This window comes from Acanthisitta chloris, unplaced genomic scaffold (genome assembly GCF_000695815.1).
Source record: "Acanthisitta chloris isolate BGI_N310 unplaced genomic scaffold, ASM69581v1 scaffold30657, whole genome shotgun sequence".
NCBI classification, from domain to species: domain Eukaryota; kingdom Metazoa; phylum Chordata; class Aves; order Passeriformes; family Acanthisittidae; genus Acanthisitta; species Acanthisitta chloris.
This window is the reverse complement of record NW_008684751.1, coordinates 1-26,129: the sequence shown is the minus strand read 5'-3', so window position 1 is coordinate 26,129 and position 26,129 is coordinate 1. Positions and strand designations below refer to the sequence as shown.

Sequence of the window (26,129 nt, the reverse complement as noted above, 5' to 3'; positions counted from 1 at the left end):
TGATTCCTCTGAGCAGAGGAAGAATATTCTTTGGTAAGGTTGGAAGACCCATTCTTTGTGCTATTGTGTTATTCTGCATGTGTGGAAAGTGTTTAATTTGTCTATGGGCAAAGGCAAGGGCCCTAAGACTCAAGCCAATTAAACTCTGAAGCATGAGATGGAGCCCAGACACAGACAAACCATACACAAGGTCTCTTATTCCTGATAGGTACTTTGGGACCTGTGATTTCCAACTACTGAACCAGTTTTGGGATGGTACATGTAAGAGTAGAAGACAACTTGCAGAAAAATCCTGCTTTAAAGATATTTTCCATAAAAATCCTACAAATTTGTCAGTGGTCACCAGTAGCTGGTCTTGTGTGGCAGTTTGTATGCATAACATTATTACTGGGCCACTAGATCAGAAACATCTTTTTGCAGTGAATGGTAACCATGAACATACTTTAAAGTGAGCTGACACCACAAATGAATACCCCCGGCATGACTCACTCTCTGAGTCCTTCTCAGGGCCTCCAACTACGTCCAGGCAGAGGACCTCAGACCTTCCCAGTGAAAACTGTCAATAAAACCTGCAAGAGGAAAAGCATGTACAACAGGAGACAGAGCAGAGGAAGAAGAATTAGAGGCAAGAAAAAAAAGGATATAAATAGAACTACCCAGTGCTTTAAGTAAAGCAGTTGATTAGTTAGTAACTGCATACAATAGTCAACACGAGGACCTGGTAATGTGGTTTAAATGCTGGATCTGTTTTTCTGCAGAATTGCACTTATGAACATTCCCAGATCAATGTCTTTAATGAGAGAATCTACAAAGGGCTCAAGCTCCACGTGGATGCTGCCATTCATGCCTCACTAGTGTGCATGTGCAACATGTGCACTGCTTCCTCTTCTGTTTGATTCTGAGTTGCAGAAAAGTCTCATGACGGTCTGCATCTGCCAACAAACAGCTATGCATCTGCTCCAGCATTTCATATGCTACTTACAGTGAAGTCCCATCTCTTCTCTTTTGGCCTTTAATCTTAGTGAAGAGATTATTCCTTCTTTTTTATTATTTTTTTAACTTTTCATCTTATCATCTCTATTCAGCTCTTTCTTCCACTGCTATCTTGTTCATGGAAGAATTTTTTCTTAAAGTTCAGCATTCCCTATGGTCTGAATTGCTTCATGCTGCCTGTTTGTTCTGTTGCTTAGTGCTATTAGATAATCACACTTCTGGTTGTAGGTCTCACCTATTACTAGGTAGCTGCTGTCAGAAGCCAGCTATGCTGTTTGGAATGGGCTATTAACAGTGTCAATTCGGGGCAAATACCCTCTTAAGTTTAAAAATAAGATTTCCAAAGCATTTTCACTTGTCATTGCAGTCATTAAATCTACTTGTAAGTTAAATTACAAGATCAAAATATACGTGTTTATCTCTTTTTCCCAAATTTTCATTTTAAACACAAAAACTGCATTTATTTGCAGTTCATATACTGGAATTTTTCTAATACATGACAATTCGAAAGCGATGTGCAATAGTAATAGACAGATCTGTTCTCAGTGTTCAGAATTAGATTATAAAAAAAACATGAAACAGGGATGTGTAATTTATATCTTCTTTTTTGATTCATTAATTGAGAGTGTTGCAATGTAGGAAACAAACAGTGTTTATAAATTTGCAGTGTTTCTTTCTTTAGTTCTTTTTTTTTTCCTGACAGGATTGATTCATTACCATCTGACAGCTGCTGTTTCTTGGGCTTCAAAGCACAAGTCAAAGACTTTAGTATAATTCCAAGGATACATATCAGTGCGTCAAAAGTCAACGACAACTTAAATCCCTATTGCCAAGGATATATTGGTGTTAAGCTGAGTTGTGTGTGGATTTTCCAGGTCAGACTCAGGTCATAGTTACACTGCAGCAGTGGACAGGGAGGTGTGAATTCACTCAGGCAGTTGTTGCTCAAATGGAGAAGGGCAACAGAGTGTGAGAGGCAGAGTCCCAGCAGCAGTTAGCCGTGCTGTGGCTTTATAGCTGCCGAGTTGGCCTGCACTGGAAGCCCTGCCCTGCTGCAGAGCTGCTCCCCCAGGGGCGGTCCTGCTGCAGCTCCAGCACTACCTCATCTGGTGTCTCTTCATCGCATCCCCTTGCACAGCACGGCCCCGGCCTTTGCCAAGCAGAGGAGGAACTCCTCACACATCCCAGTCCCTCCAGCACCAAGCTTCTCTGCCAAAGCTTTCCCAACTCCACAAACCACACAGATGTGGAAGGACCATCAGCTGGGTGGGTGGGAGCAGGGGCAGGCGGTGGCTCAGTGGGGAGCCTTGCTCTCTCAGAGGTCCCCCGAGAGCCACACTCAGCTCTCTAGCAGGGAGAAGCACCCAGCTGCCTGTGTTTGGCTATGCATGACAATAACTGAGAGACTCGTCTTTCTGTGGTCATTAATGGCTTCTGGTGACTTATGGACTTTCAGTCTGCTTTCAATTCACTTTAACAGCCCCCATAGAGCAATTGTACTCTTGCTGAGCGTCCCTTGGGACTCTTTATGGACACATGACTGTCAGCTGTGGTCTGTCCCAAACTGCACAGCAATTGTGGTTTTGCTTCTCTGTCTGATGAGCAGTGAGGATAGCGAGGTCTGCTTTAAATGAATTCTGTGACAGACATTCAACTTCAGAAAGAACAAGACTGAGAGGGTATTCATGTACCAAATTTAGAAGATCAGCAAAAGTTTATGGGAGTTTCTGGTTGACAAGTGCTTTACAGATGTGGTTTACTAACATTAATAGATCTTTTATAAACATAGACAGAAGCCTTTCCAGCAATATCTGTAATGCAAGCATGGCTCTGATAACCACACTCCTGGGAGATGGCCAGTCCTGTTGCCTCATGTGAGCTATTCCCAGATTTCTGTCTTGTTAACTCTAGAGTGGGATACATGGTGTAATCATAAGAGGAGATCAGGTTGAAAGAGATGTGGTTTAGTAATCAAAAAGTCCATTGAAAGAGTAGTGCTCTGTCACAGTTTCTGCATTCAAGGCAACACATCCACCGTTTGTTACAGAATAAAAGTATACTTGAAAGTCTTCACTACTGATGACTTGCAGACAAGTACACCCTGAGGAAGCATGTGCTCATACAGAAAATGTTCATTTTGGAAAAAAGTAAAGGAAGAATTGAAAAAATAAATGTGTTCTGTCTAAAAAAATCATTATGTGCAACTAGAGATGCAGCAGTAGAAGGCTGACCAAGATGTAGGAAAGACTTCTCTGGCCTGAGGTGAACTATTCCTCCATGCCTTTGCATGGAGAGAGTAATTACACCATTATTCTGGTTGACTTTTATGAGGTTGCACATGATGGAAAAAGACAAAAGCTTCCTGAATCCAATTTTCTTCCCATGCAAGGGTAATCGCACTCTGTCCCTAAATATTGTTGTGGCCTAGTAAAATATACATTTATTCATGTATCCAGAGTGCTGAAAACATTGTGCTGCTTCATTACAGACATTCATAAACTCATGTAAAGTTTGTTAAATAGTGTCTTGGAGAGTTGGGGGCTTGGAATAAATAAGGGGTTTAGTCAAAGGAAAACAAGCCATACCAGCTCTAACTTTGCACAGATGATTTTGCAGCATTGAGCCCTACTTCTTTGCTGAATGGGGTTATAAATTATCTCTGAGCTATTCTGATTCCATTTACTTCATCTGTAATCAATTCTAGTGTGGTTTCTAAAGGAAATGCATATATATCAACATGAAAATACTTCCTGTCCATGTTGAGAGGAAGACTTCTTGGGATTTATTTGACAGACAACATGTAGTGAAATCCTTAAACAGTAATTAACTAGCACATTTTGGACAGACTTTTCAAGCAAAAAGCATCCAAATGAAACCAGAACCACATCTGTGCATGAAGCAAAGTCAAACATTTCTCATTTCATATTAAATATTATTTGGCTTGGACATGAAGCCTTGGCTTTGGCCCTATAACCAGAGCTTTTTTTTTATCTGGGGAGAGGGGAAAGATTAATAAAAGAAAGTTGGAAATGTTTGGGTTTTTTAAGCATTGCTCTCAGACTTTCTCAGGAACAGTTGCTTTCAGTGGGCTCATTTTACCAGATCATTCATTTACACTGTAAAGAGTTGCCTCTAAGCAGATATTTATAAGCATTTATTTTTAAGCATTTATTTTTAAGAATTGCTTCTAAAGGGCAGTTGATCTCATGTGAAAGAACATCTAACCCAGGTCAGGTGGGTTAAAGTTGCTTGCTACTCTCCTCAGCCTGAAGGAAGCCACATGCAAATGGAGGTCAGCTCCCTCCCCAGCACTTTCCACATACCTGGTCTTGGAGCTCTCTCTTCAGCCTGGACCCAAAACTGTCAAGTGAGTTTCTTAGTATGAAGAAAGTCACTGTGGACAGCACTGCAGGGGAGCAAGGATCCTTAGTGGGATGAAGAGGGCAGAAGAGAGAACATGAACATGTGCACTGCTTCCTGACAGAGGTCTTTAAAGTCATGAGTGGCAGAAGAGTATAGGGAGGAACAACTGCTCACTGTCTTAGCATCTTATCAAAAGAACTATGGGGCATGCAATGAAATAGCTAGTGGCAGGTTTCGTAGCAAACCGAAGAAGGTATTCATGTAACACCTAGATGAACTGTGGGACTCCTTGCCACAGGACATTGCAGTGCTGGAAGTCAACATGGGTTCAAATACAGGCTAGAAGAATCTGTGGAAGAAAAATTCCTGTAATCTCCAGTAATTCAGCAATTTTTTCACCCTAATTTGACATTCAACTTTCTGACAGTTGAGAAAATATTCTAGGCAAGTTGTAACTATATATGCTTGCACTGCTCTTTCTTAATTTCTTTCATTGTTCTGTCTTGCACTTCTGTTTCTTCATCATCCATCACTAATTACTGTGATCTGGATGGACCTTTTACCTGACCCAGTAGAGCTGTACCTACATGCATATGTTTAGCTTCAGTGTGATGACAGCTAATCCCTACATCTGTCTGCAGTTTGTCTTGTATGCAACATCTGACTGCATGTTGCCACAGAATTACTATTATTCCTGTTTCTTCACTGCAAGAAAAAGGCTCCCTCTTCTCCTGAAGGCTGTCAGTCAGTATAAAGTGGGGATTCATGTTAAGGAGTTAAAGAGAAAACTCTGAATTCTCAGTGGATTTAGTTTTAATATTTCCTGTTTCTCCCACTGGTGCAGCTTCACCTCAAGCCCTTTGTGCAGTTTTGGGCACCACAATGTAAGAAAGATATAAAGCTATTAGAAAGCATCCAAAGGAGAGCTACGAAGGTGTGATTCTTGAGGTGGTCCTGTACAGGGACAATAGCTGGACCTAAATGATGCTTGTGGATCTCTTCCAGTTCAGGATATTCTATGAACTCTTGTGAATCCATTATAGAAAAAACACATTTCTTCAGAAAGTCTTGATAAATGCTGCTTCTTCTCTCCCTACATTGAGAAACATTATAAGCTTTTGAAGGTCTGCCTCAATAAAATCAATAGTAACTTCCAGTAAATTTTGTACAGGAAATAAAACAAGTGCTACATTAATAGGCTTATTTAATTTCAAATAAAATATAGGAATTGATCTTATAATCAGTGATATTTACCTATAGTCCAGAGCTCTTTGCTGTACAAAGTACTAAAGGAAATAGCTGCCACCTGGCACCTCAAGTCTCCAAAACAGAGCTTGATTTCTGAAATTTTTAAGCAAAAAATACACCTGAATTTTAGATTTCCCTTGTAGTCTCAGACTTCTCAGAAGAAAAGCACATTGTCAAACTTTACAGGAAAATGTTGCAAGGAGAGAACTATTCTCAGCCTTCCCTGCATACAGAGTGAAGCAATCAGCTCGCTATAGCTGTGTATGCACACAGAAATCTTCTGTTTTCCCCAGGTGATCTTCAAAACATTTTCGTAGTCAAGAACCCAACAGTACATGAGGGCTGTTGGGACTATCTTGAACTGGACAGGTGGTCACATCAGCAGTCTTCCCTCTCAAGCTGTTTGTAGGTTGGCTGCTTGCTTCACTGCAGCTGAACATGGTTTAGGTTGCAGTTAATGGCTCCTCAAAGCACTGCAGCTGTGGGAGGAAATTCCACTCCTCTTGGCTGGGTGAATGACAGGACAGCAGGGAAGTAAACATGGAATTAGTAAGTGTGATTGCATACCATTAAACCCTCTCCAAACCGCAGAATGGTATCAGATTGGCACAAGTCGGTGGTTGGTCATGGCTGGAATCACTGAGATGAAATAAACCCAGAGTAGAGGACTGCTGCAACTAGGCATGGGCTGCATAAAACCTCATCTTTCAGTTCAGTTGTCTCTGAACCTGATGCATCAGCCTTGTGCTACAAGGAGAAAATTTATCCTGAATTAGGAAAGGCATGTGGTGACTGTATTCCAGCCGGCAGCTGTGTCAGTGTTCGTCCCATCACCAGGAACCACACGTCGGACAGAGACTCCCAGACAAGGAAATAGCTGTGGTTCAGCACTTTTACCTGTGAAATGGTCCAGCACTGGCTCTGGCATACTTTCCTTATCTGCCTGCCACTATTCACCTTGTGGTGACTCTCCCTTCTGTAAACAGATAATAAAACCTGAGCCCACTAACAGTTTGTATGTATTCACATCAGCCTTTCCTAAGGATTTGAGTGTCTAAAATGCAAAGGTCACTTCCACAGAAGAATGACATGTAGTGCATACAGAGCTGTGGTGAAGAGCTTGGCGTAAATATTTCCAGGCATAGGCTGAAATTTCTGCAAACAGATATTTAGTTTGTAAATGCACACTTTAGCCCTGGTCTCATACAGTCATATGCAAGTGTCATCCAAGAGAGTTTTAACTCTGTCTTAACATCTTCTAAGATGATTCACATAATAGGTCTGTTTTAGAAATGGGAGATCCTCCTAAGGCAAAGCCAAATGATTTGTCAGAACTCCAAAGGACAGCAACAGGACCAGGATTAAATTGCAATAGTAATGACCCTAATTCCACATAACTCTTGTTGTCACCTGTTCCTGTCACCTGTATGATGTAACATGAAGTCCATCAGTGCAAAGGGCTGAAGTTTTCACTGGAAAGAGAAAATTTGAGAAGACATCCTGAATGCTCACTACAACCATCAGTACTTACCATAGGCATTTTTAATCTATAGGTTTTTTTGGCATTATCAAGTGCAGTTCTAGGTGGTGTTGGAGAAAACTATGTTAGAGCTGTGTCTCACAATGTTTGTTTCTAACAAGACAACAACAAGGATTTTTTGCCATGGGAACTCCCAAATGTTTCATACAGCAGCCAAACAAAATGCTATTCAAACTCAAAGCTATTATGTGGCAACTGTACCATTTCACCCAGTGAGGAATACAAATGACTGTGAGAATAAATGATCCAAAGCTCCCTGGAGACACTGAAAGATTTCTATTGAGTTCAGTTAGTTTTGGGCGATACCCTTAAGAATGCAGAAATAATCAATTTATCAAATTTCTGAGTTTACTCATACAGGACAAAGCACATATTCTCCTCTAGACATGGACTAGACACCAAATCCATCTAAGAGACTGAGTTCAAACAGTAATCATTGCAACAATATTTGTACATATGCTGAAGAAAGAAAATTTTCTGCTGGAAGTTCAAGTGCATGTGGAATCAGCTGCAAAAATACAGAATGATTATTCAAATTATGCAATATGTCCCTGTAAAATAAACCCAACAAAAAAATTAAAACCATCTTTGAGACAAGATTAATTACAAGCTGTTTGAATATACAAATATTTGCATCTGCTTCTTCTGAGCCGTATTTCTAAGCAATGCCTTAAAAAAGTTATTCTCCAAAACCAAATTAAGCAGGATGTAAAAAATATGAAATGACATATGATTATATTATCTGAACATGTTATAGCCATTGGCAAACTTGTTTGGTAATTACTTCTTTCAGAGAAGGTCATCCTGTATCATGTGCTTTATAATAGAGAGATGCTTATGTAATACAATTATTCAGACCACTCAGATCACACCAGCTAAGTCAGGAACAGGATTTCTTATGGGTTAGTTATGGATTATTTCTGCATATTATACAAGATTGCATATCACAAAATTCTTAAATGCTATTGGGAGCAAAGCCCAGCACCCAGGACTCCCTGTCCCACTTGGGCATGGGGCTACATAGCACGGTTTCTCCTATTTTCTTTCTTTCTCCATGGATTCTTGCATACTTGGCTTAGTGTGATAACAGGGGGGTTGGTTCCTAACTGAAAACCTTTTATGTCTGGAGCATTCATAGGGCAGGCAGGAGCTGTGAGTTTGAACCCTCTTGGTTTGGGACCCCCTAGAACTCTGATCTCAGAGTCTGTGTGATGCTTTCATCACCAGACAACTGTGTCCAAACAGTGAGTAATGTCAGTTCTGGCTGCGTGTTACAGAATTATGTTAAAACGGTCCATGGTTCTTAAATACAATTAATGCAGTTATAAGGTATGTGAAAGAAGTTGGGAGTTTCTGTCCTTTGGATTTTAGGCATCCTGTAGGACTGAACACTTCAACCATTCAATCTTCCAAACTTGCTTGCTCACCTACTGATAAAAAGCCAGAATATCTTTACTCAGGGAACGCTGAGTTCAAAAAAGTGGGGATCCTTCATACATACTTTTTATAGTAACTTGTGAGTGACAATATCAAACACTCTGCAAACATGATCTCAGAGCATTCAGGGAACTAACACACATTTTTCTCAATTCACAACAAACAAACAAGGAAATGCTCCAATGTAATGACTAGGAAGCAAAATATATCAGTTGTCCTAGTGGATTTTCTGCCTTGGGGATAACATGGACCCAAAATATGCATAATTTTTTTTCTACTTTGTGAAGTAGTTTAGACTGCATCCATTCTAATTAGGTTCATAGATAAGACTGAAGTGAGTTTCTGAAATTTTCCAGTTTCTGAATTCACCCTTTGGCTCAGTGACTGACTTCCATTTTATATCTCTGGAGAGCATAACATACTGCCTGAATAACTTTGCTTTTTCATGTCCAAGACACTTATCTGCTTCCATTAGTCATGCTGAATTTTAAAATTAACACAAGAGAAGGGAAAACTACCCTGATCCAGATTTTTTACTCTCAGCTACTTTGGTATAAATTCAATGATTAAAATTCTAATGAAATTATATTTTCTTTGAGATTTTTGTAAATGGTTAGCCATTTTTACATTGAACAGTTAAAAATGGACATAATTCAGGTTTTATCATTTCTCCCTTCTGCCAAAACTTAGTTGAGAAAAGATGGGAAAATTCTTAAGGGAAAGTAAGGGCCTGAAACTCTGTTTTTGTAAAAATTAAAAGGTAGTCTTACAGAGGCAGAGTTTCAGGATTTGTAATTACAGTGTGGTTGAAGAGTTATTCAAACTGTCACTGAACCTGAAGGATGATTATTTAGACTAAGAGTTGACAGATGATTAAATAACAGTAACAAAACCACATCCACTGAAAGTAAAACATTTGAATTAGTCTGAAGGCCTTTTACTATGCTAATGACATGAGATACTTGGTGTCCCAGCTGGTGCCACGTATTCCACAAACTACAAGTGTTTTCTTTCACTTATTGTCTGTTGTCTTAAGCTTTGTTTAATATCCCATCCATATTTTCTTTGTTTTACTGAAACACAGCAGGATGAAAGTAGTAATTTTGAATTCTGTTCATTCTATGCTGATTATTTTTATCACTATTCTGTTCATGCTAGGGAATGAAAGATCAGGATGTTTAAATATTTAAACACAGAAATGTGTGGGAAGTAAAGTTGTCACTGATACAACTGTTCAGACAAATAACCTTTGCCAGCAATAAGGTGACCCTAAACCTTACAGACACTTGGCAAACACTCTTCAGCCTCCTACTGTATATATTTTCTTGTGAAACTTCTGAAACTTTCTAGCAGTCTTCCAAGTTCATACCCAACATACTTTGAATATTGCTGTAGAAATCCATATACCTTAGGATTTAGCTGGTGACTTCTCCAATATAGCTCCTGCAGGTATTGTTATGGCTTTCCTCTGAGGCAAGGTAACTGGAGTTCTGGTCAATAAATCCCTTGGGGTGAATTAAGTGAAACAATACTGAATGACCAGTGTATATATGAAGCAGCTTTATTTTAAAACAATTGCATTGCAGCAGAAAGGAGGTATGTAGCCATTTTGGTTCTTTTCTATAAAAGTGTAAAAATATCATGAAGAAAATATATAAGGGAAAGAAAGAAAGAGAAAAGGGTAAGACTAGATAGTAGGAAAGACATCACCATCCATGGATCCAGCAATGAGACTTGATTATTGTAATTTTGGTGTCCGTGATCAGAGAAATGGTCAGAGTTTTGATCCATTGAGTGTGGGGGCTCATGAAACAAAAAGTTCATCCGGTTATATACATTCAAGTTAGTATGGGAACACCTAGATCCCTCCCCAGGAAGGGCATTCTTTGTGTCCGGTGCAACACTATGGCTCACATGCAGTTTCCTGATGGACGGTTCCCAAAAAGAGTCAGGGAGTGCTTTGGGGGTCCTTGGTGGTCTGTACCCCCTCTAGGGATATTACTGCTGTTTGATCCTTCTTCTGCGCTTGTGCTGTATGTTGTGTGGTTACCATGGACCTGAACAGGAAAACTGGCTTCAAAAAAGTGCTGCCCTACATTTGTGCAGCCCCCCTTTCCAGGCACATCCTGTTCTAACTTGCCCACTTGAATGGTCATCGGTGTTTGAGGCATAGCAATGCATTAGCTCCTTACTGTGCAGGCTTCTACAGGTATTGCTATCTCCCCTCACTTCTTGTTGAACTGCTGGTAAGTGAGAAAGTATCTTCTGGGAGTTCCTGGAGCCATTGACCCATGTATGAGTTTTGAGTCTGTAGAGCAAAGAAAAGTGCTCACCTCCCAAGAAGTTAAAGGCTCACCAGGAGGTTGTTCTCTTACCGGACAGATTTTGTTTCATACAGGAGTGAAGGGAATGGAGAAGCTCACTAATATCAGTAATCCTCCGGTCTAGGACACCTACTGCAAATGACAGTAACTTCACTGCTGAAGTAATAATATTGATGTAACCACCGTAGTCATAGGATCCATTGATCTAAAACAGGATCAGAGCACAGGAGGAGGTATTGTCCTTTATTGATCAGCTCATCTTTGCCATCAGGAAGATGGACAGCTCTTTGGATTTGTCTGCTGTCATTTCTATTCATGCCTGATGAAACAGACACTGAACCTGAAAGGAAATGGACCACAGGTTGGGGCTTAGCATTAAAAGAGTGCAATAAGATAGCGAAATCTTCACAAAGTGAACTTGATTCATTTTCAGTCATCTATAGATCAGATTTAATCATTAATTATAATGTGTCATAGTAAACTGATGGACATGTTTCAGTATATTTGAAAAGCTAATGCCTTTTTCAGTAACATGAGGATTTTGCTAGAAACCCTTTTATTAAACTAATGATCAGGATTAGGAAGAGGATTTAAACTGTAGTGCTTTTCACAGTTTACATGCTTCAGCACTGTGATTTATTGAGGTTAAATTGTAAAATATATTTATGATTTTTATCACAATATTTCTTTGAAGTTCTGTATGTTGTCCTAATTTCACCAGCTAAGTCATCTGCCGTAAGCTGCTCACACCCTTTAAAAGTGACAAAACTTATTAAATATTTTTCAATACAAGGCTTTTTAGATTATGTAGTGCATATTATATTGCATCTACCAGCTCAAACATGTGGTATTAATAAAGAGTGATGGCTCTGACAATATCCTTTTCTAAATAATGCAACTTTTTTGATTAAGGGCTGAAGATGCCAAGGTAGCCATTCTGTAATCTAACAAACATGCACAGATGTACTTGAACATATGGTCATCAATGCATGTCTGTAAACTCATGTAAGTATAATGTGAATCACCCTTGGAACTATCCCAAAAAAAGCCTGATCCAAAGTCTATTTAAATCTATAGAAAGTTTCCCACTGATTTTGCATGTTGTGGTTGAGGTCCAGAAGGGATGATTATGGATGTTTCTTTGCAGAGGCAGGTTGCCAGCTTCTTTAAGAACTGGTGAAATCCTCTCATGGCAAAACTTCTATTGGCTTTATTGAGATCAGGATTTTCCCTGTGTATGTTTAGACAATCAGCTTTGCATATTCTTTAATGACCAATTCCATCATGAGTAATTGACCTTCAGCTGCAAAAAATATCTCTGACAGTTCACTTGAACTGATATTCTTACATGATACTGAGATATTTTAGGGAATGTACACTCATTCTTCATTCAGAGGTCTATGTTATCCTCAGTCCAAGTGCTCTTTTGCCTTTCACATGCAAGCTAATTAGTATCAGTGCTGGTGCCATTAAGAATTGCATGACAGCTAGCATGCTTGCCTAATTAAGTAGAAATCTTGGTTCAAATCTCTCCTCTACTCTGTGTGGCCTGAACTTGCATCTCCCATGTCCTAGGAAGCTGCCTGGGCTCCTGTGAGTGGGGATGATATATGAATAAAGCTGTCCTAATCACTATCAGATGTTCAAGGATTCTCAGAAAGGAGTGCAGGTCTTCCTTCTCATAGCTGAACACTGCAGAAGCACAAAAATGGAGATTTATTTAGACATTGGGTAATTTGTTCTTCATTTACTTTCTTTCTTCCCACTCCAAAATAATTATTAGTTATTCCAGGGAGGCCTCAGAAAGAGAGGTTTTCTGTACTTTTCTTGCTCTGGCGTAGCAGTTTGAGCACTCCTCCAGGAGACAATGTTAAGCACTCTTGACAGAGGAGAGCTGCAGAATAAGCAGCTACTATCACTGCCAGACTGAACAAATTCAGGTACTAGCAGTGAATGGCTGAAATCAAGCTGTCACTGAGGTTAATAAGAAATGAGAAGAAATCACGTTTTCCTTTGTAATGAAAACAAGCACACACATTGAACAAGGTGGAGGACAAGGCCTTAAGGGTTTTCTTTTCTCTAAGTTTTGTAATCTGACTTCTTTTTTAAAAATACAACCCTTTTTTTCTTTCCTGCAGGTCCTGTTGCCACCATATGATGATCCTGTGAATGGAGCTGCTAAAGAGCCACCACCACCTTATGTGTCAGCATAAGTGAGAGAGTGCTGTGTCCCTAGGGAAAATAGCTTTACTTTTCAGACATTGGAGCAATAGTTTGATAATTTCACTTCCAGGATATACCCTCTGTGGGTTATACATTGTTGTTTTGATGACATATTGAAACCTGAATTGTATGGTTAATAGTCTGTAGATAGTTTTAATAATTTGCTGCAACTACAATAGTGTTTCAGAAACTAGTGAACTAGTTTCAGAACAATTCTGGGTAGTGCTAAGGTTACAGTAGTCACTGAATAGCTTTTTCCACCATGTCTGACATGCAGTGCTAGAGAACATAGAACTTTGCATTCTCAGTCAGGTTCAGAGTGTAACTTTATCTTTTTCATTTGTAAACCTTTCAAAGTGTTTCTCAGATGCCCACTTTCACCTTCAGAATACAGACCAAGTCCAAAAAAGTGACATTCCAATTCATTCCTGTTCTGCAAGAATGTATGACCTTACTATGCTATGAAGGATGATGATTACAAGAAGAAGAATGAGTCTTATGCACTATTCTCACCAACCTGGCTAATGGGAAACAAATTCAATTAGGAAGAATAAATATGGGAAATGAGAGCAGGCAAACCACTCTGTGATGTGCAACAAGCCACAACCTGTGGTCTGCACAGACTCGCATTGTCCCAGTCTGCAACCATTCTGACGCTCAAAAAAAGGAGTTCATAGCAACTCCTGGTAATTTTCTTTTCCTGCCTGCACACCTTATTCCTCCCCAGTAACTTCACAAATAGTACTTTGAGGTCACAAAATGCCTGCTTTTAAAGTCCCATGGTCAGGTGACAAAGCTACATCTCTTGCACTCAATATATAAATGTTTTCCCATTGGAATGTGCCTGTAAATATTGCAATGTTCTGCCGAGTGTGAACTAAACTACGCAGATTCTAGGATACATGTTCCCAACCTATGGGGAACTTATGCATGTAACTTCCTTGAGCATTAGCAGATATGTTTTGTGTGTTTCTCATATACATTCACAGGGGATTTTAGATTCCTTTTATGACTGAATTGGTTGTGCAGAGAATCCTTCTCATGGGACTCATCCATCCATGAATGCTTGTATGAGGTATTTATTTCAGAAGTGCCTCCTGCACATGTAACTTTTGGGTTTGATGAAGGTTCTACTTTTAATTGAAAAGGAACAGGAAAAGGGAATATAATGTGTGTCTCTACCTCTCATTGTTTCCCCCTGTGTTGTTTCCTCTGTGTTTGGGGTGATCGAACAGGCTGAAGGTAGACTGATGCCATTGCACAGTGCCCCAGGTAAAGGGCAGTGCAGACATGAGCCACAGTTTGGAGGGGCACCAAAAGACACCATCTCTCCTGTGGCTGGGCTGGCATGTGAGTCCACACCCTTCCGAAGGAGAACACCCATTGTCACTCTCAGTGCATTGACTCAGTTCTGCAGACTGAAGACTTGGAGCTTTTCCTGCCTTTTTCTGGAAAAGAGCTTTCCAGGGAAATACAGGACCAACAACTTCTTTTCACAGAGATTGCAACTGTGACCTGTCCTTGCAGAGGCCAGGGGAGGAAAGGACAGAATCTTTCTGCCCATCTCTTCCACACCCCTGGGAAAAGGCAGATCCCCATCTGCTTGTTTGAATTTTAGTTTGAGGTTCATCTACTCTGAGGTCAAACTACGCAATGCATTTGAATGAACCAATCCTGAAGTCCATCTATTGTTCTTTGTCACAGTCCTATATTTTCCTTCAGAATAATTCCATGTACTCTCATTTCAGGTGTCTTCGGGAATTAATCCAAATTTGTTAGTTGGGCTGGCTGGCTGGGCTTCTGAGCTTCATTTTCTTTCATTCTTGGCAGATGTGTGAAGGATTTTAAACAGTCATCTGTTTGAGAAAAGCTGGTTGTAAATACATCGCAGCTGTGTATACAAACTTCTCTACAATAAAAGAGTGTTTCCTCAAGACTATGGAAATAATTTTTGACAGTCTTCCAAGCACAAGGCACATGGTGGGATTTTGGGGCTGTCCATTACAGGGCCAGGAGCTGGTCTTTGATGATCCTTGTGGGTCTCTTCTATTCCATGACAAACATACACAAATTCCTGTTCAATCAATCTGACATGGCAGGATTTTCTCTGTAGATGACCTAAACAACAGTTTCTCGGTTTACTCACCAGTCTGTTCACCAGCTTTCCCTCCAATGGTGAATAGGACAGTAAGTTCTATAATTTACTGTACAATAAGACCAAGCGATAATTAAAGGTTTTAGTTCATTGTCCAGAACTGCAGGCAGTTTTCCAGATCTGATGAAGTGTGTGATACAGAACAGGGCTGTACTGAGATACATTGAAAGCTGAGGCTTCTTTTTCCCCACATCATTATAGGGATAATGTGCTAATTCACATGAAATTTCTTTAGACCTAAGCTTGTCTTACTAAAGAATCAAGACTTCTTCACACACACCATACATGCATAAATGTAAGTACAATGTGTCCTGCCAGAACTCCTCTTGGATTTGGTCCAACGTGAGTTAAAGAGGGCAGGGAGATGATGGTATCAAACCATTACATTCTTGCATACATAGTAAATAGCTGGGTAGGAGGCAGCAGATAATGTAATTTTTGGTGAGGTATCAGAGGATCCTCCTGAGAGATGAGTTCCCCCACTCTCAAAGAAAAATGAGATTCTGTGGGCTACATGAAGAGACATGAATTCCAGCCGAAGGTTTTTTATCCTCAGATGTTGAATTAATTCTCCATTTCCATGTCTAATCCTGGGGAATTCACACCGCAGCTTCTCTAAAATTCATTTTCAATAGTCAGTCATCTGTGACACAGAAAGCCATAAAAATCCTGGCTTCGTAAGTTGCTGTGCTTTGGGAACTGCTTGCTCCTAACAGTGCTTTTTCCATATTCCTTGCATTTTTTCCTTTCTCCCAGATATTAGCATCATGTGCTTACTCAAATTGTCTCCTGTTTTCATATCTGAAACTCTAATATAGCAGCTTATTATTTACAATTTTTAGCAACTTAGAAGTGAAAGAAAATATTTTCAAGGAATGTTGACATGGAATGTCATAAATATGGGGCCAATACAGCAAGCAGGAATCTAAACTTTGATAGCACAAGAAATATAAGTAGATCTTTTGCTGAAATCTCTTTTTTTAAAAAATATCTGTTACAAGGCATTGGAGGCTTAACAAATCCTATACATGCTAAGACACAAATCCCACCTCTCTCATGTGTGCCTGATGCTTTTATTCCTGATTAAACAATGCAGCTTCCCTTCGTTGTACACTCATCCATGCACCATATTGGAGAAAGCAAAGAGAATTTGTAGTGGTGACCCAACAGTGTTGCACTCAAGTTTGGAAGCACATTAAATTTTGAAAAGCAATTATTAATGGCCATTATTTTAGGTGTTAGCCTGTCTGTACTTCTTTGGGAAAACCTCTGGTTGGTAAAAAAATCCAGACTTGATATGTTAGCAAAGGCCACATCAGATTGATTTACAGCCAGAGAAGAACCTGGCAAGGAAGCAGAAGAAATGATAACTAGTCAACAAATTCCAAACAAATTCCAAATTCCGTGCTTTCAAAATAGGGCATTCCTCACCACTACCCTGTTGGCCAAAGTGCAGCAGCTAGGGACACCATAGCTTTAACAAATATTTGCTATTATCAAGAAGTCTGCACACTGATACTTGGAACGTGCAAGATGGAAGACTTGGCTATACTGCTAAGGGCAGAATGGAAAGAGGAGCAGCAACAGGGACAGAACATGAGAGGGCAATGTTCATGTACATACTTTAAACAGCACAGAGACAGGTGTCATTGCATTGACAGGGGTCACTGCTACAATATTGGTTAGTTTATGTGATCTCTTTCTCCTCTGCTATGGTCAGGAGGAAATATAATTGCTCCTATAACTTGCTATATTAGCTGTTAGACCAGTTCTGTTCCAGAATTTTATCACTGGAGTGGATGATATCGTGGTCTTACTTGTTGTAAGGCAAAGACAGCTACAGATATATATTTCTAAACCAAAAGGAGTATTGGTTAAATTCCTGATGAACTAGTTAGAGAGAAGACTCCAATCTGCTCGTCTGGATATAAGTTGTATCCTTGGAGAGTGCTCTTTGTACTTGCTCTCTCATTAGAGGCTGCTCTCCTTAGATGCTGCTTTTCTGGAGCCTAGTTATATCCTTCCCATTTACATGTCTCTATTACCTGCAGAAACGGCAGTCAAGTACCACGAAAAAAAGCATTACTTGCAAAATATCAATATATATGGCTACGGTGATGTTCCAGCACTATCTCAGTTCACAGCATCGAGAAAACCAAACCAGCAGCCATAGCTACCTAAAGGGAAGCTTGGCGCTGATAAATCAGCATTAGAATTCTTTCAGAGAAAGACTCTGGTATTTATAAATGATGTCTCCACACCCATGGATTTGACACAGAATGGTTCTGCAATGTGGCCAGTTTTTCAGCTGAATAGCTCAGCAGGGTGTGGATGACAGATCTGTGACCCTCTCCCTGCAGCCTACCTCCAGCAGAATAGGATACTCTAGCACTGGAAGTGAAAGCCTCATTGTCACCCAGACAGCAATATAAAGTTATTTCGAAGCAAAAAGGCAGTTCTACAACTATATCCTAGACAATGAATTACAGCAGTAGTTTATTTCAATGAAGCACTTCTGTGAAATGTAATACAGTAAATTACTTTTTTTTCTTTCAGATTATTCAAACCTTTCAGACAGGAGGGTTTTCAGAAAGTAATGAAATGTTTGTCCTTTGTAGCCAGAGCTGGATTTAACTAATTAGTCTGAGCTGAGGCCACAGGGTCACTTGGAAAGCTGAATAAACAGCAAGGAGGTGAATCAGGCCTGCAGCAGGGCTGGCTACTCGGCTTACATGAGAAGTTTGCTAGCCAGCAAAGACAGAAGAGCTGTGAAGCTACTCCGAGAGAGAGAGAGCTGCAGCACAGCGGAGTCCCTGCAGGCATTTCAGAGGAGTTCTGTTTGCTCTTTGAGGTCAACATGACCAGCAATAGCAGCAATGAGCCACACAGCTTTTTAGCCTAGAACGTGGGCTCCATTGCTAAGTGCATCCTGCTAGTAACTCTAACAGGTTTCTGTTTTCGTATAAACTTTGCCCAAGCATCCAAACACTTCTGGGTTTTGAAGGGGTTGCTAATTTTATTTTTATTTAGATTCCTTCTATTTCATCATCAGTAACTCTAGGAAGTTGATCACCTGTAATACTGAAATTGTTTCCCCCTCCAAATCACCCCATTTCATGTCCCTTCATGACAGCAGAGGCAAGGATGTAATTAGAGACAGAGGTCCAACATGGGTAGACTTTTAGCATCAAATCCCTGAGTAAATTCAGTGCTGGGATGGGCAAGGTGTTCTTCAAAATACAGATACTGTCCTAATAAGATATGTTCTACTTTATGGATGGCAGATCTTTCAGCCTTCTTTCCGTGTCAGAGGCAAGAACAAAACAAGTATCCTGTCTCTTATAGAGACAAGGTGGCTGGATAGACAATTAGTTTTATTTTGTGTATCACCAGTACACCAGTTTAAGACTGAAAGATAATAAATTAGCAGGACACTTTGGAACAATTTATATTAATACTTATAAACAAGATCACAAAGTTGTTGTACTATTACGTGTGTTTATTAATCTACGGAAGAATCAGACCACAACTTTTAAATCACTTTAAAAATTTGTATCTGACAGCCTTATGATTTGAAATGTTACAATGAATGCATAAAATAGGGTCTATAAGCCACACTGTATGGCAATTAATCAAGGAGAGTTTGCAATGCATATGCAATTTTGAGTCTTATCAATGGAAGCACCGGCCTTAATTATATAATTAGAAGAGGCTCCCTTTCCTGGGTCCTGTGCTCACTGAAATGAAACTGTCTCCACTGACTCCCAAAGTGCTGGATCAGAAGGTACTTGCTATCTTAAAAAAAGCAGGATGCAAGTTCCTTCTAGTAACAGTGAGTTTTTCAAACTCCTATAATAGTTTGAATGTAAAACTGTATCAATCTTTTCTTTCTCTACTATTCTTCCTAAATAAAGACAAGACAGAGTATTTTTTTGCATATATCTGTGCAGGTGTGCTACAGTTGGTCAGGAGTTGTCAATTGCTCCATTTTTATCACTTAAAATCACTTAAATAAAAGATAAGGATATAGGGTTCAAGGTTAAATCTAATCTTTTTTTTTCACTGAAGAAGTAGATAATATGCTCTATCTTACCATCCCCCTAAAAACATTATCCTTTTGCTACATCCAGAAGCCTAATCTACTTTAGATGTGCACTTAACCTTTGCTGTTTTGAGCATCTGTTGCTATAGCTAGCCACTTGCTTGACACTTACATGGTATTAATTTGTACATGGTACATTATATAGCCTCTAAAAAGAAATTAAGACACATATTTTTTTTAAACCCATACTATTTTCTTACATGAATCCTTTGCTTTCAGCTGACACTTTCCATAATTCCAGGAACATGCTGCTGGTTAAAAACAAATTCAGTTCAGACTCAAACACAGATGTAATGACAAAGTGTTTATTTCTCACTTGTAGTAAAAAGGTCTTTCTCAAGTGTTAGTGATGGACTGATGACACATGAATTGCACGGTTCTGTTCACAGTTCAGTTTTGAACTTTACTACGTGCAGATAAAATGAGGGGAACTGAAACAGATCAAAGGGTTTGAAGGACTATGAATTTGTAAAGACCATGCACTTACTTTTCTCCCACACTTCTGTGTTGATTTTGCTGTGTTTTATTTCCAGATGTCTGAGGATTAGAATTGACTGGCTTTAATTCTAAGAATCACTTCATATTCTTAAGGCATGTGAAAAAGGCAAATAGCTCACTGGTGTGCATGGCTGGACATTACAGACCTGCAGTACAGCCCTTTTGGCTTTGCTGTCTCTGTACCACTGCAGACTTCCATCTTTCTGCTTGCTGTGGATAGCAGCTAAAGTCACCTGCAGTGGCTCAGAGAAATGGACAAAAGGCAAAAGTTTTGATTACTGAGGTCTAGATATTGCAATTAACAAAGTTCTTTCTACCGAAACTCTCTTGGAAACTCCATTTGAGTCTTTCAAATATTTTGGAAGAAGGAAACGAGAACTCTTGCAGCTGGTACCTGAAAAGCAAGCATTTGCCTTACATACAGATTACATCTTTTCTTTGTTTTCCTCAGAGTTGTGTGGCAATTTATGATAACCCTCCAGACTGGATAATGTTTACTAGTGATAAAAATTGATATATGATACCATCAGAGCTAGGATTCAATGAAGTTATAGGCTGTTGATAAAATACACACTGATTCGTCTGCAGACAGCACTCATCTACTTTAACTAGCTGAAAAATTCTCCTGGATTGACACTCTGCCAAGTATATTCACAGGCTTTACTTTTGCTGTGACTTCGAACATGTGATCAGTAAAATTTCATTTTCAGCATCTTCCTTGGTAACTTAAGTCATGCCATGCTTAAATTCAACTCTCCTTTCCTCTGGAATCCAAGATAATGTTTTCCTACTCAGCTCTTGGGACAAAATTGACATCACATACACAAGGAGCTTAACTTGGATCTTACAACATGATCCAGAAAGCTTTCAGGTTACTAGTTCTAGATCAGTCCTTGCCTTGCACAATGAAAAACATTGCAAACATAGTAATGTGTTTGAATTTTCACCTGTGTCTGGACCTGAAGTGAAATAAAAAAGTTTATCATGGATCTTAGGTAATGTCTGTGTTGTGCTCAAAATAGGCACCCAAATATCATCTGAACTACAACTTCAGCAGAATTTTGGCATTCTGGTTCTTGACCTAGTGTGTTCATATGAAACTATGTAGATCAAAGATAAAAAAAGAAAATTAGATCAGCTTTAAAAATTTGGTGTTTCAAGATGCCAAGCAACCAAATGGTACCCAGTCCAGCCAGATCCCTGGGTGTTTGTATCATTTGAAGCAGAAATACCAGCCTGATCTGTCATTGCTGTGACTTCTGACTGAGATTTCGTCTGATTTCATCTTAAATGAAATTAGTTGATGACACTACTTTAAAAAGGAAGCAGACTGTTTTGTAGAAGGTAACAACAAGAATGCAGTACTTAAACACATAGCTGGTCCATATTTAAAAGAACATGTTAATACAAAAAGTATAATTAATGAAACTTGCCTGGCTCTGGATGTCCCAGATGAAAAATGTTCTGTTAAACATAATGTTAGACATTATGGTAATGTCTTTTATACAGAATACATATATGTACATGTATGTGTATAGATACAGAAAACTTTGGTGTTGATTAAATGTTGCATATTGGGAGCATCTTTTCTTTTGGCTATGGTACAGCTATGATGCTGACCCCCTGTTAAATATGACTCATGAACTGTCTTGAGGAGATAACAGGAGGCGCCAAGGCCTGCACTGAACTTAGATTTAGAGGACATTACTCATGGTGTTCAAGTCAAGCACATGTTTAAAGGATTTGGTGATTTCTTAGAAAAATCATTACCTTAAAAATATTTGACTCCTGAAAGTTTGGTCCTGCAGCACCTAGGTTTGTGGCAATTGGTTCAGTGAATCCTGATGCTTCATGAAGTGCATAAGGAAATGTAGATGTGAATTCCCTTTACTGCCAATCCTCTTCCAACACCTGGAAGACAAGAAGTCTAGTTCTTGCTGCCACAGCTGTGCAGAGGACTTCGGGAGCCAAAAAGGGGTGGCAGGTCTGTCTGGCTCTCCATGAGTCCTTGTGCTGATCACCCTGTGCTTGCTAGTGTACACACTGCCAGGGCAGATGCTCCAAGCCTCTGTGCAAACAGCACTTAGCAACAGCCAAGCTACACCTGCACCTTGGACTGTCCTGCAAAAGACACTAGGAGCCACTTCTGCACTTTGCGAGGAGTAGACTTCTGCTAGTTTGTGCTGGGTGTAAGAGAACACAGGGAAAACTCAGGTGTCTGAACAGCTGCAGGGAACTTGCGCATGAGCTGGGCACCAGCCTGCTCAGCCGTGTCCAAACCAGCAGTGTCTTTCTCTATACTAGATCTCCCTGGGGCCAAGGCAGGAAGTGAATGCCAAGCTCTGTAGGTCAGAAAAAACTTGGCCTGCAATGTAGAAATGCAGGCACCAAGGGAGCAGTGAAACCAAGCAAGTTGAAAGTTGGGCAACCACTGAACATGATTTCTAGTCATCAGTGTTGGAATTAAATGTACAAGGGGGCTTTTTTGAGCTTTCTACAAGTTAAAAGATACAGAATGACCCAAATTGATTCATTTCTGAATTAATTTATGGATTGCCTTACAATAACTGTCCTTTATTACTGAAGAAATTGCCAAGAAGAAAAAAATTCCCTTACAAAATGTAATCAAATATAAAGGACAGAGATGTAGAAAAACCAGCCTGTTTCTAGTCTGATTTTTCTATCATTAGGTGCTGTTACACTTCTGTTGGCTGCATTGAAGACACCTTTTATTGAAGTTTTGTCCCTTATATACTTACTTATATGTTGTCCTTAAGTCACCTCCTAAATCTGAGTTATTAAAGGCATTGCATTTCCCGAGTTTTTGACTTGATGGCATATTTTCCAGTTCTCTAATGGTTCTTTCAGCTCTTTGCTATCCCACTCCAAGGTTTTTTAAACATTCTGCTTGAATTATTCACAGCTTTAAGGTATAGCCAAAACAGAATATGCTTTCTTTAATGTAGTGGATGAAGAATTTAAAGCACTATGGAGTCAAAAACGTATCCTTGCAGAATTTCTCTTGAAACACACACACTGAGTATTCTTTGCTCACATACAGCTGAGATTTGTCATCCATTTTGCAAACTATTTCATATGTGAAATGCTGTTGCTATATCATTATAGTTCCCTAGTCAAAATATTGTGTTGTTTCAGTGCCTAAAAAATGTCTAAGCATGTAATGTTTACACTCGACCCCATATTGATCCACTTCATAGCCTGTTCAAAAGAAAGAAAGAAAGGATATTTTGACAAAGTCTGTTTCCCCAAGCAGTCCTGTGTTCTGTAACCAGTTTTGTGACTAATGTACTGAATGACACTGTTATGGAAAAATTCAGGTAGGAAGTGGCCTAAAAAGAAATCCACTAGCATGGTGTTCAGCATCTCTAAGTTATAGCGTCATATGACGAATCTTTTGTTATATCTGAAGTAAAAACACAGTTAACTAAGGAACTTTCCAAAATATGCTTTTTTAGTACCATCACTGCAGGTGGTAGTGGCATTTGCCCATGTTTTGGCTCTGCACCAGATCACTGTGCTTTTAAAGACTGAAGAGGAAGAAACCTTTGAAAAAGAAATTGTAGTGAAAGGTCAAAAGGATGAAAGGTTTCTTGAAAATACTATCAGATAGTAGTAGATATTACAGGTATAGAATACCTTAAATAATTTAATATGTACCTAATAATGTTTTTAAAAAAAAGTCTGCAACCCTCCCTGCCCCTAAATATCTGGAAAATCCATCCAAATGTAAGATGATATTTCACAGGAAAAGGCATCAGAGCAAAACTGCAGGAAAAGAAAAAGTATGAGATGCTAGAGAAGTTCTGTAGTAACCTTGGTATGGTTTGTAGCTGGGTTAAACCCGGTTAGGTCGTGAAAGGATACAGATCTAAGAATGCCACTGAATCCAGCCTAAAAGGAAAAGTTTCATTCACAGTAAGATAAACTATTTTTGCTTTGTTATCTATGATAAGTATAATCAGGAAAGCTAATTAGAAACAGTAAAAAAAATGAAAGAATAGAAGAGAGATGAAATCCTGTAGTATAAAATCACAGAATTATCAAGGTTGGAAGAGACCTTCAAGATCATGTATTAGAAAGGATTTATCCACTGGCAAATAGGTGAAGCTGCATCTATAAACTGAACACAAAGATGACCATCAGCCATCAGTGATAATGTGGCCACTGAAAATGATAATGAAATCCTAGACCACATCAGGAGAAGTATTTTAAGTAAATAGAAATGATCTGGAGAGGGCACATATGGTGTATTGTGTTCAGTTCTGCCACACACACCCACAGGAACCAGCTCAGCACATACACAGTGAGAATTTGCTCGATGAGCAAAGCAAGAGTGAAGACCGAAAAAGAGAATGATTGCTGTCACTAAATGCACTAGCTAGGCAAGCCTTGAGGAAGAAAATGATCTGTTTAGGTTGAAAGGCAGTGCTGGAACTAGAAAATATGCATAAAATGGCCATAAATACAGTTAGACTGGAAATTAGTAGGAAGTGTCTAACTACCAGGAAATTCTGAAACAGTCCTCTAACAGCAGGAGGAAAATCAATTCACTGCTGTTTTCCTAAAGCACCTGCTTATAAGATGAAATGTACTTTCTGAAATGTGTTTTTTACATTACGTGGTTGCCTGTGATAACTCAAAAGCAGCCTTTTTAGGAGTTTCTTCCAGACTGAAAGCAATCTTTCCAGGCACCAACAGAAGTCAGGAAAGCAAAGAAGAGACTCAAAGCCTGAGGTATCCAGTTTGCAGTCTTCAAGAAGCTTAATAATTGCCTGTAGATAATTGCTTAATAATTGCTTGATACAAGCCTCCAGCTTTCTCTTACTTTACATCTTCCAACCTTTCTCTATCCATCCTCCCAAAAGGAACAATGTCTCTCCCAAATGGAAAAGAAGTCACACAGTGGGAGCAGAGGACAGAAGCTCATCAATTGAGAAAGGAGAAGTGGCAAAGACAGCGAGACTCTGTAATCTGGAGAATACACAGTACTTCTGGTATTAAATAAATAACAAAGTTGATTAATAAAGCCAAATAAAAATCCCACATCTTCTGTGCTGTCTCTTATGAAACAAATAGATGCTTCATGCTAACTCACTGCCATCATACTCCTTCTTCCTATCTCCAGCTGGGATACCTTCCATGTGTTCAACCTGGCAACAGCAGCAGGCTGCACAGCCTCTGGGAAGAGCTAGCACTGAGATCTCTTACGCATAAGTTGGAGCTGAAGCCACCCGAGTGCCTCTAGGCACGTACATGATCTTCTCACCACAACACTTTCCTGCCTTTTTTCTTCTTCTGTCAACTCAGCAGATGCCTCAAGCCACAGCACAGAGAAATCTTCAGGGGTACAGACTCTGTACTTTAAGATGACAGAGCATTAATTAGGACCATCACTGAGGCCCCATCCTATGCTACATTACATATTGTTCTGCACTCAACACTGTTGGTTTGCTATAATGTCTATCAATGTTTATCTGCCTTTTTAAATCTTCCCTTTCCTCTCCAGCTACAGGAGAGGTTCAGGAGCCAATGCCTAGAATGAAAGATGAGGTGAATCTGGTTTTGGTTTGAGATTTGCTTGTCATTTACACCCTCCTTTTTAGGGATTAGATTTGTATACACACCTCACAAACAATTACAAATTACAAATTTGTGCCTTACAAAACTTACATGAAATAGCTCTGCTGATCGCAACTCTGGGAGGTACAAATCTCCTCTCTCGATTCCTCTGGCACCTGATGCACTGCAATTGGCATGGCTCAGCAATTAATCCCTTTGCTGTTGGACAGTGACAGTGAGTCTGGTTCATCTCTGCCATTTTAATACTTTTCTGTTTGTTGTGGGGGTTTTTTTCCACCAGGAAACAGAAATCACAATTGCTTGGTAATGAAGCAGAAATGTATTTTTTCTTTCTCATACATAATAATATTGTAAGTGTTGATCTAAACCTCACACTCAGCTTTGTCCAGCTAAGCTCCTGACTGCGCCGCTGCTGTGCCAGCTGAGACGCGACGGTCCCTGCTGCTCGGCTCCTTCAGCTCTCGCCGCTGTCGTTTTCCCCGACGGAGACTCGCCGGGCTGGCCGCGGCGGCAGACACCGCCTGATTCACCAGGGACTGTTTGCCTTGGCCCGCGGGGCCTCGCGCGGGGAATGGGATTTCCATTCCGCGGCGTTTCCCTTGGTCGGGTGCCCGGGAAGGCGGCGCGGGCTCGGCGGGGGCTGCG

The 26,129-nt window shown here is 39.8% G+C and overlaps 1 protein-coding gene across 1 annotated transcript in view; it reads left to right on the top strand.

Moving 5' to 3' along the window:
- The window catches only part of LAPTM4B (lysosomal protein transmembrane 4 beta), a 55,679-nt gene extending 42,178 nt beyond the window's left edge, over positions 1 to 13,501 (top strand). Inside the window, 1 exon segment of the mRNA XM_009079462.1 lies at positions 13,044 to 13,501. Within this exon segment, the coding sequence (XP_009077710.1) occupies positions 13,044 to 13,118 (75 nt within the window). The 3' untranslated portion in view covers positions 13,119 to 13,501.
- The last annotated feature ends 12,628 nt before the right edge of the window (positions 13,502 to 26,129 follow it).